A 13,942-nucleotide genomic window follows, 5' to 3' on the forward strand; every position below is an offset into this window, starting at 1 on the left:
TAATATTTACTTTTGTGTCTTTATTTCACGAATGGGTACTACTTTCCGGATGACCCTCGTAGTACCATCTAGGCTTCCAGGTTGTCAATGTGGACAACAAGTTTAGCCTGTTGTCTCTCAAAAAATGAAACCAATTGGAAATATTTTATCAACCAGGAAAGGACTGAACCCTATTTCATATAATAATTCCTTCACAGACATTCCCTTCAAATAAGTTTCCCTGAATATCTATTTCGTCTGCCTCTTCACTAAATGACTCATCCTTCGATAATTTCGATTTTCAGAGAATATTAACCTTGATCGCAGCAACTTACGTCTGATCTGTTCTTCCACAGCCAATTTAACCACACGAATTTGTCTATTCGAGTTTTTAAACCTAGAACACCTAGAACAGCACTGAAGTTCCTCGCATCCTTTGAAGCAGACACAGAGTGAGAAATCAAAATGAAATACAAGCTCATTAACTGGATTCATTTCAATGTGAATATGCTATCAACCTTTCAACTTAGCCAAGGACTGAATAACTTCTCATTGGAGGTTTGAATACCTAGATACTACTCTCAATGTTCAAAATTGTTTGCAGAAACACAGGAAAAATGTGATATTGCAGATATTGCTTCTGCGTTACCATCAGTGTCAGATTTGAATGAGCAACGCCAAATCATGCTCAGCATATTTTTCTGTAATATAATGCCAAATATGTAAATAGGATAAATTTTCACATAAATGAGACCTTAATAAGGTCAACTTTACTCACAGTCACATAATATTGCTCGTTTTATGAATAATTTTATTCTTCCAAAATTACTACTTTGCCATTTATTTTCCGTGTAATTCTATTTCCTCGGCACACTGATATTCAATACGATCAATTTAATTCCAATGTTTAGTGAGAGAAGAGATGAGGAAGCGGAGACGAAAAATGGAAAAGATATTAGTTTGAAATTTTATCGCCCAAAAATATCCTTGCAATACTCCACACCTTGCATTTGAGCACCTAGAAATAAACTGGTAATGAAGATTTACAAAGTTAAATATAGAAGATGGAGAATATTATGCAACTCCATCGTTATTTTAACATGCAAAACTTATGTCGATATGTTAATTAACATATTAGTTCGGTCCTCAATCCACAGAGTACGGGACGATAAGAATTAGTTTACATCGATTACCAGCAACTCCGGCGTCTTGACGACCAAAGAAAACAAAAGAGACTCGATAAACACGTCCTTTAATGACTCCATGAAGTGCACATCTCCCCTGTCAAGTAATATTTGCTCTTGACCTCCCCATTTCTCGTGAATTTTCTCGGTACGGCCAAAGAACATTTCGCTGACGCTTGAAGCACCACGTAATTATCATTACATCTACAGAAGAAGGTGATGGGTGACAGCGACGCTGGGAAATTCGTTGAGGAGACGATAAGTGGAAACAAGGTCGTTTTGTTTTCCAAGACAACCTGTCCCCATTGCGTGCAAGCGAAGGGCCTCCTTACGTCCCTTGGATGTAAATTTACTTCATTCGAGTTGGACCAAATGCACAATGGCTCAGCCATTCAAGACTATTTGGGCAAAACGACGGGAGCACGGACGGTGCCACGGGTTTTCATCGGAGGTGAGTGCATTGGCGGAGCATCGGACACTATGAAACTTCACGAAGACGGACGTCTCATGAATTTGATTGGATAATTTCTAATCTTGGTTCACTTTGCGCTACACGGTGGATGACGACTATGTTAAGCTCCCGACGTTTTTATTTCCAAATTGTGGCAGTGAACGAAGGGTGTAGGATCTAAATGGCTCTTAAATATACACACTGCAAAAGAATTAACAATTATATTAACTCAAATTTAATTTTATCGGTGAAACTGTGTCTTAAAAAATAACTCCGTTATCATTTAAACATAACCTTAAATGATGACACTGAAATTCGATTCATGGACAATATATGTATAGTAACATTCAGGTTTCTGTTGCAAACATTTTTTCATTTGAACTAATTTCTGTAAAATAAGTCCTAATTTAATAAAGCTTTCGGTAATGTTTTCGTACATAGATACCCCTTTTTATCATTTCTTTTGATAATGTACATTCATCTATATTGTTTTTTTATATTTGCCGAGCGCAAAACCTATGGATTGAGCCAATAAAATATTTTATAGTCGCAGTTAAGCCCAATGGATTTCCAAAAATCATTTCTGAGCTTTGAAAGCTTGGATTTGAATATACTACAGACATCGTGTAATGAGACTCCATAGCAACATGCATTTCGACTCTGGTGGTGTTCATATAACGAAATAATTAGCATGGTTAACTCTCATATAAAATGGAGAATATTATAGTCATGTATAGTTGAGCAAGCAGTCAAACTAATATTAAAGTAAGAAATATAATTTCAAACTTTTATTGAAGACTCCATTGCTGATAACTAATACATTTTAGTTTTATAATTTGGCTAGTAAAGAATATTCGTGCTCTTAAAAATGTCTGAATTACACGAAAAAATAATATATATATATATATATATATATATAATATATACATATGATATATTTATATAATTAAATGTGAATGCATGCATAATAATATATAATAATAATATAATAATATACATGCATAATAATGTATTAATTCAATTTTTGAATGATCATGAAGACCAAGAAGAACAATTCGATTTTGAATGTCTTGCAGTTCTGGAAATATTATGGATAGAATAATTTTAACCTTTAAACATTCAATCCAACCATTCTGGCAGCATTTGATTTATTTTAAATTCGTATCCCGGAATAAAACGAGGAAAGAAAAATATCCGCTATTGAAAACAATGGATAGTTTTAGATTAATATTTGTCGTATCTTCAGTATGTGAACCTTTCTAAAGAGATAGACGTTTTTAAAAGCACGTGTATCGCTTCAATAACTCCTAAGAAAATTTAAGAGAAGGTACTCGTAGCATCGGAAAAGTTTTGCTTTTAATAAGCTATGCCTCTCAATAAACTGCAAGTTTCAGCTTCCTGAAATAGCCATGACTTTGTTTCATTGCCATAACCGATTAAAACAAAATGACTTTTGATTATTTAAGAGACTTGAAAAAAATGAATTTGGTGCGGTAATTAAATATTTATATTCAAAAGGCCTAACATCGGAAGAGATCAAAGCCGAGTTGAATGGAGTTCACGGTTCATCCGATCCAGTGTTTCCGTCTGTTTACAATTGGGTAAATAACTTTAAACGTGACCATACGACCAAAAAAAATGATGAACATCGTTCGGGACATTCAGTGGAAATGACTTACTCCAAAACGATTGACAAAATCCACGACATGGTTGTCGTGTGATCGACGAATTAAAATTCATGAAATAGTTAAGGTCACAGGCATTTCACAAGGTATAATGTTTTCAGTTTTTCACGCCAGAAAAATTATGCTTGGAAGAAATCTCAGCAAGATGGGTGTAACGTTTGCTCTCAGTGTAGAATCAACTCAATCGCGTAGTCGATTCGGTTCGGCGCTTTTTCGTCGCAATACTGACGAGTTTCCTCATCGATGCATAGCTGTGAAGGAAACATGGGCACAATACTTGACAGTTAATATTGGATTGATGTCTCGGTCGAATACAATGACTGCAATTGAAAATATTTTCAAACTCTCCTCCTCTCCTCAGTGCTGCCCCCAAATGAAAGAAAATCACGTCGCGAAATTCGAGCAATTTTCAACTCGTTGCTGTTGACTGCTCACTCACACCCCAGACACTCCTGCAGGCCTAACTTTCACGAAATGCAAATTATGCCACTAGCTGCTCTTTCTGTATGCAATCTACATAATATTATTTATTAAATATAGCATGCGTGTATACGAACAAAATCTAAAAATCCATCATCATGATACGCGTACTAATTTTGACAATTTGGCAAGATCGTCTAATTTGAGTAGTGAGGGACCATACAACTAAGGAGCCAAATTTTTTAACATACTTCCTCCAATTTGAAAGCATTCTCTTCAAGTACTTACACGCGTTATCTTGAAGTATACTTGATCATTAAACATTTGTACTCTTTTGATGAATTTTGTGCATTATGCATAGAAAAGTCTAAAATGTTGTTTTGGTAAATAACCCTATTTTTGTAAATAAGCTTATTTTCCATACGATTTATACCATAAAATTGATGTGCATTTATTGTTTTATCACAAAACCAGCAAAAAAAAGGGTTGAGATAACGGTTTTTCCGTTATCGCAACCCTTGCTTACTCGTTCTCGACGAATATTTTCAAAATTTTTCCCGACATTACCATGCCTACCCATTCAAGTCATCGATTCTGTCATACGTATGCTACCACGGAGAATATTTATTTTATTTTTTATTTATTTTTATGTGAGACAGGGGTAAGAATTTACCCCGCAGAAGTTGAAAAAAAATCATTATGACGGAAAATATTCTAATATGGTCATATAAAATTTGTTGCTGCCTCTTCAACAAATTGCCTCCACCCTAGCTACACTTGGGAGATATACGATACATGGTCTAATGCTCCCTTTAATTCGAACCGGTAGTTCATTTTTATTTCATTAGGGTAGGTTAGTTACTAAAAATCCTTCGCTGACACACTCTTCCGTTCTTCAACTTACTCAGAGGAAGCCTCTTCTGGTTTATAACGATGTCGTATAAATGATTCGCTTAATTAGCGAGAGTGTAGCAAAGGCGGGGGAGGGGGCTACTCTTCTAAGTACGTACATCAACTCGCCTGCATTAATGCTTGTTAGTGGCACAAAAACCACGGGGAAACCGCGATACCGAAAGTTCCTGGAAGAATATTCCAGAGACGAAACTGAAAGATCAAAAGAGAGCTAGCTACTTCACACACAAATCGATACGTGAACAGCTAGGCGCGGTGATGTTGAAATGTGTTATTACCCCCAATCGTACTACAGTAGGTGAGTTCATGCGAATAATATTAGAGAGATTAAGTGTAAAACAGATAGATTTAACTACAGATAGATTTAACACGAAATTTGTTCCACGAATAAGGGATCATAAAAACATTGTCCGACCGTGATAGGGTCATTATTTGGGTCAACATTAGTTTAAGTGTGTATTCACCCCCTGCCACACACCCTAGCGGTGGCTTTCAGGGTACTATTAAGTACAAAAAATGCAGGAGACGAGATAAGGCAGTGAAATAAGCTGTGAGTGCTTTCCAAGAAATTATTACGAAGAACTCGGTGCCTCCTTCAAACCTTACCAGAAAAGAATTTTCATTTCCATATTTCCCTGCAAGCGGCCATTTCAAGAGGAACCCTTTTCATCTCCTATTCAGTTATATTGACGAAAACGCAAAAGAGTAAAGCTCTGGGAATCAAAGTTTCTCGTACAGTCCTAAATTTTTGTTTATCTTAAGCGGTTGATACCGCTTTTTCCATTTTGAGGTAACATTTTGAAGGGCAGAGATGAACGGAACTCCTTTGACTCCCGGTATGGCAATGCAAGCTTCAATATGTGGTTCCGAATCGTAAAAAACACGATGATAGATTCTAATTTACATTTTCTCTGCGGCAGAGAGCCATCAAACCTATTGCCTTCTCTCAAGCAAAAACAATTTTTAGAAGCCCTCTTGTTCGAATAAACGCCAAGATGCCAACGTATGACTATCCTAAAGGCAGAGGAGCCTTGGAGAAAACGAAAAAAGGAAAACTAAGAGTAATAGCATCACCTTGTTCAAAGCATTGGTGCAGATACAATTATTGGATCTGAAAGCTGGTTATCCACTGAAATCACCGACGGTGAAACTTTCCAAAAATCCTTTTCCGGTTACAAAAAATGAGAAGAGCAAACAAAAAAGGAATCGGTGTCTTTGGTGCAGTGGACAACTCTTCCGTTAGTAGAGCTCAGGTAATTCCCGATAATGGTTTGGAGAGTATTTGGTTTGAAATCAAAAGCCCTGGATCCAAAAGAATTCACGCATGCCCATTGTACAGGCCACCAGATGACAAAGATAATTCTATACTAGAACTAGACCAGCAAATCAAAACTTTCTTATGCCAACATAAGGATAGAGGCATTATTATCACCGAGGATTTCAATGTCTCATCTATTGTTTGGAGCAGATATAGTTTAGAAACAGTGGATTAATTCAAAGATACTTGCAAATCGCTACTATATTTCTTTAAGGTGAACTCAATACATCGAGTTCCCACTTCACTAGGGGTGATAAACTTCTTGATTTTTTATCATCAAAAATTCGTTGAGTCGAAGTGTGAGGATATGGAAAGTTAGCAGAGGAAGGGTGAAATTGCTGCGCTGTGCAGCAAAGTTAAATCTTTATCGGGAAGTAAGAAAAGAAGATCTATGCTGACAGAGACAAGGCGGGTACAATAATAGTTGACGCAGGAAAGATCCAAGAGAGATGGAAAGAATATATGGAAGAACTGTATAGTAAAGAACTTAGACCAACAAAGTTAGACATAGAAAAGGAGCATGACGTAGAGGAAGATAGCTTAGGTCCAGGCATACTCGACAATGGGATAGAAAGGACATTAAGGGAGATGAAACTAAATAAGGCCGTGGGTGTGGATAACAATCCTGCGGAACTACTGAAATGTTTAGGAAAATGTGGGAGGAAGAGGCTATATAGGCTGATTTGTAGTATTTATGAGGAAGGAATCTGGCCGGAAGACTTTGTTAGATCAGTTTTAGTTCCTATTCCGAAAAAGGTAAAGCCTACGTCATGTGAGGACTACATGACAATAATTTTGATATCCCACGCAGCTAAAGTTGTTCTCAGGATCATAAACGAAAGGATAGAGAGTAGGGTAAATGATTATTCAGGGGATGACCAGTTTGGGTTTAGGAAGGGGAGAGGTACGCGTGATACCATTGCAGTAATGAGATTATTAATCGAGAGGAATATAGAATACAACCCGGAGGTATTTGCCTGTTTCGTAGATTTCGAAAAAGCGTTTTATAGAGTGAATTAGGAAAAACTGATGAGTATATTGCATAAAATAGGAATAGATTGGAGGGACAATCCTTACTCAACGTCCCTGTCATCAACTTGATGTTAAGAAAAGACTCGTGTAAACTTTGATATGGAACGTAGTTATGTACGGCGCGGAAACTTGGTCACTGAAGCAGAAGGATGGGCGTAGATTGGAGGCTTTTGAAATGTTGGTGTGGATGGGGAAGGTGAAATGGACCGAAAGAAAAACAAATGAGGAATTGTGGTGGGTGAGGAGAGGATATGCTGGTAGAGATCATTAGAAGGCAGAAAAATGGATGAAGGGCGTATTGATCGGCAGTGGGATGTGGAAGTATTTAATAGAGGGAATGATGTTCGGCAAACGTAGAAAGGTAAGTAGCAGGATAGGGATGTTGGACGGGATGAAGGTGGGAAGGAAGTACTGAGAGATGAAGAGGGACTTGATTTAGAGTAGGTTGCTGGATTGTGTTTTCTTAAGAGTCACAAAATATTTATTTGGTAGTTTTATCCATTTAAAAACTAACTTAACTAGTAGAATACTTAATAATATTTATAGAACTGGCGTCGTAAATCATTTTGTACTTAGAAATCATATATAACTCGTCCCTTGTGGATCACAAGGTCCCCAGAGATTATGAAATGACCATAGCAACAGCTATATTTAAAAGCTGAGTTAGAGAGGAACCGAGCAATTACAGACCTCTTTCTGTCGCTGCCATATCATGTGAGGCCATGGAACATATAATTGTTACTTAGATAACGAGACACCTTGATAGCCAAGGGTTATTGATGGAAACCAACGCGGTCTCCGAAAGTATAAAACCAGTGAGTCAAAACAATCGTTTTTTTTTATTATTTTCTTTTTTAAAAGTGGGTCGCGGTATTCCAGGGGTAGAGCGTTGGACTACTGACCAGAGGGTCAGGGTTTGAACCTACGGCAAGCCTCTCCGGGCACCTGCAGCTTCCCCCAATCTATGTGAATTTTCGGGTACCAGATCTTCATGGGAAACCATAACCGGCACAGATGAAAGGATCTGGCCCCCGTACCCTGATGTGTGAATTTCACACGCCGTCGGGCTTAGTACTAGGTTGGTACCATCACCTACCAAACCGACCTTCGGGTTGATTACTGTGTTTATTTTCATTTCGGGAGAGGGTGATTACCGCTCTATCGGCCGTCTCGCTTCCGGCAACAATAGCGACCTGGAACCCACAGGGTTGACACATTGACGCTTTCACCTTATAGGTCGATAAGAGTTGTCCGAATATCCTGGTTTTACAGGGTTCCAGGGAGAATATCTAGAAATGAAATCCACCAATGGAGCTAGAATACAATCCATTATGCTATTTATGGTAACTGCAGGGAGTGTGACACTTAATACGGGTCCTTGAGATATTACCTTTTAGTAGTCTGAAAAAACGGCGGGGTTAACAAATGCTTATAAAAATAACCAGATTGCCTTTAAATTCCCACGCTTTTGTTTCTCTAAAAATCTTGCTTTACTCAGCGCGAAAACCGTGGCCATCTCGTTGTCGTTTCCATAGCGTCTTCGCCTTACATGGAGACGGATCGCCTATAGAAACCCACTGTTTCACTCTTCCTTTAGCATGCTTTCTCAATATCAAAGACTACAGCTGTGATATGGTGTAACAAAAAACGTTTCCCGGATGAAGTTGATCGCGCGATCAAGATCAACTCTGCCGAAACCTTCACAGAACGTCAGAGAGAGTTTTCCGGTGCTCAAGAAATCCAACAAGTTAGCGGTTCCCCTTCCTCTGCATCACCTTTTATGATTTGCTCACCAGGGAGATTGGGCGATATTTAAGAGGGGTAAGTTGTTTGGTTTAGGAAGTGGAACGACAATTGATTCCCTCCAAGCGTCAGGGAGAGTTCTCAAGGAGTGATCATGGCTTTTTGATAGTGCGTAGCATATCCACGAAGCCAGATTATGGTATTCTCAAGGAAAGCTCTATGCAACTGGACTTGCGTCTTTGGTATCTTCGATGAAGCGTACCCAAGGAGAAGGTTTCAGGCAGCAGTGGTGGTTTGTTCGGAGATATGGATGCATATTCTTTCCGCGTGAGGTTTGCCGTCGATAGACATTGGGTCCTAGTTTGCTGTGTCATAAATTTGGGCAATATCCTCTCCAAATAACTCGGGTATGTCAGATGGAGACTTACTAATTGGGCAACTTGTTTTTAGAATACAAGAACTGATCTGCGGGAACCCGATGTTAATTTAATTCTCTCCTAAGCATTTGGACATATGCCACCTATGACATCTTTTTTTCTTCCTTTATTGCTCGTCGAGATTTTTATCTCAATCTTCGAAAGGCTGCCAAATTTGTTGAGCTGGGATACTTTTTGAATATATGTAACGCCCCTTTGCGTTTCCGAATCGCTTCGATACATCTTTGAAGCCATCAGGGAACTGGGGGTCGGGGGACGATACTTTAATTTAGAAAAAAAGGAAATAAATGAGTTTCGAGCGATGATTAAACACTTCCTTTTAAAAGAATTAACATCAAAAGATATTAAAGTCGAGTTGGGTGAATTTTATGGTAAATCTGCTCTTGTGTTTGCGACTGTTTACAATTGGGAAAATGAATTTAAACGTGACCATACGGCCACAAAAGTGATGAAAGTCATTCGGGAGGTCCATTGGAAGTGACTTACTCAAAAACGATCGACAAAATCCACGACATGGTTTTGAATGATCGACGAATCAAAGTTAGCGAAATAGTTGAGGTTGCAGGTGTATAGCAAAGTGCAATACTTACAATTGCACGCACACGAAAAATTGAGTTTAAAAATGATCTCGGCAAGATGGGCGACGTGCTTGCTCTCATTGGAGAATAAACGCATTCGTGTGGTTAATTCGGAGGCTGGTTTGACAATTTTTCGCCGCAATCTGGAGAGTTTCTGTGTTGATACATAACTGCGAATGAAACAAGGATACAGCCCTACATTTCAGAGACAAAGGAACAGTGATAAGGTCGGTTTCTAAAGGCCATCTGTCTCAAAATAAGGCAAACACGGTGTATGGTGACGACAAGGTGATGGCAAAGATTTTCTGGTATGCACGCGGAGTATTACCCGCCAAAAGGAGAAACGATCAATGGAGAGTATAAAGCGTCGGAATTGCACCGGTTGAGCAAAGAAATCAAAGAAAAAAAACGCCCCAATTTAGCAAAGAAGATAAATTCTCTTACCTCAACACAATTCACAGATTGCACACCTTTATTGCAAACGTAATTAGGGAATTAAATTTTAAATTATTTCATCAGCCATCGTATTTACCATATTTGGCCCCCCAGTGACCATACTTTTATTTCAAATCTTGAAAAAATGACTGGGCTTAAAAAGATTCACCGTTAGTGAGAAGGACCAACTCCAACACAGTTGCCTATTTTTAGGACCTTCCGAATTCCAACTATTTGGACGGCTTAAAAAAGTTGAAGGAAAGTAGGGAAAATTATATCGAACTAAAAGGAAATTATGTTGAAAAATTATCAAATATCTACCCAAAATACTTTATTTTTTTATTTTTTCCAAAGAATTTTTTGGGCGTTCCACGTGTTCATTCGCGTCATTTACTTACTTATTTTCAATGAAGGCGCGGCAAGTATTATTTTACAATTTACACGTTTGACGCGAGCGCGCCTTTGTGATGCGGACTCAAATGTTACTACTTGCAGCATATGGGCGGGGATTTGACTTAACTATGCGGAAAAACGAAAGCCTTTCGCGAAGACGTTTTTAAGGCTTAAGTTAAGAAGCTCAAGTCTACGTCCGGCTTCAGTTTTTTGTTGTCTAGAGCAGGCGACATGGAATCCGTATTTTTGTACCACGCTGCGGCAACAATGAAGAAACAATGGAAGACTCACGGCCGCGCCACCCGCGGTTTTAGCCCCCCTCGCCCTGTCGCCCCCTCCTCCCAACCCCAAGCACGTCCAGACGGCGGCGCTACCCCCTTGGAAAGTCGCCACGCGGACGGAGTCGTCACCAACATTCATTTTCCTCCACTCCCTAATTCGCAAATTAATTAAAGCAAAACGGTTCTTTAGACCAATCCGTTTTTAGAGTTTATCTCTCGAGAAAACGAACATATTCGAACCCTTGGCGAGGCAATAATTGAACGAGCTGAAGAGAGCCGTTTGTTGACACTCATTAATGACACCAGTGATGGCTGTGCTTCTAAATCTGACCCAAGGGCGGATCCCCGTCTGACCTAAAATTTCAATTTGGCCACTTCCAACCGCGTTATTAAAAGGCTCGCCGCGGGAATTAAGCCAAATGACACACTTGGGGGGATCTTGGGCGCTTCAAGTATTATATATTTTCAGAAATAGCCACTTTTACTTAAATAGTCTGCGAGAGAGATTATAGACGCGCTATAACGAAAGCGGAAAATTTCATCCGAAGTTTTCCTGCGCTCTTGAGGGAGCCAGGTGAAGCGGCCACGAATCGCCTCGCCATCGACGTACGCGTGCAATCAAAGCGCATCCGCTGCTCGCGCACAGCGGAAGTGACGCGCATTGAGTCGCCGTGCGAGGACACACCACGCACACCCTACTCATATAGTGCGCGCCGGAGGACTGTCCTTATTCATTTATTGATATACCCTGCAAGCCACCGCTAGGGTGTGTGGCAGGGTTAAGATACACACCAGAATAATGTTACCAAAACATGACCCTATCGCGGTCGGACCATGTTATTAAGATCCCCTATCTTTCGTGGAAAAAATGATATCTTAAATCTATCTGTCCCACAATCTCTCTAACTTTATTAGCTTGATATCTCCTACCGTATTACGATAGGGTTAATAATACATTTTCTACATCTTGCTAAAGAGACATTCTTCTAATTTATGCAAGAGCCTCAATCTGTAATTCAACCTTCGTTCCGTGAGTGATTCTCAGTCCAGCTGCTCTAATATTTTGGATACGCTGCTAAGTTTATCATGACAACGTTTTACAAATCTAGCTCCTCTACGCTGCACGCGATCCTATTCGGCAATTAATACAACTTGGTGAGGATCCCATATACTTGCAGCATATTCTAAGTAAGGAGGCCTAACCATTGACAGATAACATTTCTCTTTGACCTATTTATCACATTTACCTAATAATTTTCTAATAAATCCTTATTTTTGTTAGCTTGTCCACATATGTATGTGTGTCCACATGTATGTGTTTCACCCAGGAGAGATCGTGAGTGAGAGTGACGTCTAGGTATTTAATTGAGTCTACACATTCCATTTCGGTGTTCCCAATGCATTAGGCGTTCGAGGGGGAATTGCTCTTCTTCCAAAAATTTATCGCTACATACTTTTTTAAGTTTAATTTTAATTGCCAAGTGTCACCTTAGCGTTGTATAGCATTAAGGTCATCTGATAAAATAGCTGTGTCCTCAGGATCACAAATATCACGGTAAACCACTGCATCGTCGGACAATTAAACGTATCTTACTAGTGACTACGGAGTCAAAGTCGTTAATGTGAAGAAGGAATAATGGAGGTCCGATAACACTTCCCTGGGGAACACCTGAAGTAACTGCTGCTGCATTTGAGAAAACTCCATCTATCACTATTCCTTGTACGAGAGCATTCAAAAAGTCTTTAATCCAACCACGGGTATTTTTTATCTATGCCATATGTCACATGTTGTTCCGCTCTCGACGACCGCACGACTACTTGAATTGAGAACCTATGAAGGAGTGAAGTGCTGGTGTTAATTGGTTTTGTTCATCATTCCGTATCTTTGTTATTTCCACTAACGCTGCAATCTTAACAAACGGGTTCCCATCATCATCAGGGGATCACATAATGATGATGCAACTATCAGTACGGCACCTCTTACATTTTATTGACGACCTTACCATTGAACCCAATGTCTAAACGCGCACTTTGGGCCGAGTGTTGGATTCATCTCTGGGTGCGGTCATTGCAATTTCCTTGATTGAAAGCTTCATTAAGCGATTCTAAGGGATGCTTATCATGCCTACCTAGAAAATATTCTTCTATACCTGTTTAGGGAGGAAATATGAGATGTGCGTGCTTTGATTATCTAGGCGGAGAACACCGAAATTATTATTAAAATTCCACCTTAAATTTTCGTATAAAGAGTTAAAATGGAGTAGTTCACGGTGTGAATAATTAAAAAAAATGGTCTTCGTCATCATTGGCAATGATGTTGTCGTTCGGGTGCCTGTCTCCAACATTTTAAACTGATTTTCTAACGTTGGACAACAAAAAAAAATTGCATGCCTCAATAAATTTTGCGATCTAATGGAGAAGACCTAAGGTAGATCTTGAATATGTAGGGAATACACCGGTGCTTGGTAATTTATTCCTTCTTTACATTCATCAAATTAACTCTGTGGTTAATAGAAATATACGTTTATTAGCCGATAGTGGAGTAGTTTATAGAATCATCCAAATCCCTTGGGATAGAGGAGTTTTGGCAAATGATCTTAATGCTATACAACACTGGTGCGACATTTGGAAATTAGAATAAACTGAAAAAGGTGATTAGCGGTGAATTATTGGAATAAGAGCAATTCCCTCCCCAACGTTCACTGCATCGAAAAACCGAAATGAAATGTGTAGACTCAAATGAAAACTTAGGAGTTCCATGAAATTGCATGACCTCTCCTAGGTGTAACACATACAGGGAATACGTAGACAAGCTAACAAAAATTAAGGTTTTGTTAGAAGGGCATTGGGTGAATGTGATGAAAATGTCAAAGAGAAATGTAACCTGACGTTGGCTAGGCCTCATTTAAAATGTGCTGCAAGCATGTGGGATCCTCACGAAGTTGAATTAATTGCCAAATTGGATCGCGTGCAGCGTAGAGGAGCTAGATTAGTAAAACTTAGTCATGATAAACTGAGTAGCGTATCAATATTGTTTGAGAAACCACATGTAGATTGGGAATCACTCACGGGGCGACGGTTAAATTACCGATTA

The 13,942-nt window shown here is 39.1% G+C and overlaps 1 protein-coding gene across 1 annotated transcript; it reads left to right on the forward strand.

Annotated features, from left to right (window-relative positions):
- The first annotated feature begins 1,382 nt into the window (after window positions 1–1,382).
- LOC139696064 (glutaredoxin-2, mitochondrial-like) lies at window positions 1,383–1,688 on the forward strand. The gene has a single exon (XM_071594680.1). It carries the CDS (start codon window positions 1,383–1,385, stop codon window positions 1,686–1,688), a length of 306 nt encoding a protein of 101 aa, XP_071450781.1.
- The last annotated feature ends 12,254 nt before the right edge of the window (window positions 1,689–13,942 follow it).

This window comes from Hetaerina americana, unplaced genomic scaffold (assembly GCF_022747635.1).
Source record: "Hetaerina americana unplaced genomic scaffold, ioHetAmer1.1.p SCAF_663, whole genome shotgun sequence".
Taxonomy (NCBI): domain Eukaryota; kingdom Metazoa; phylum Arthropoda; class Insecta; order Odonata; family Calopterygidae; genus Hetaerina; species Hetaerina americana.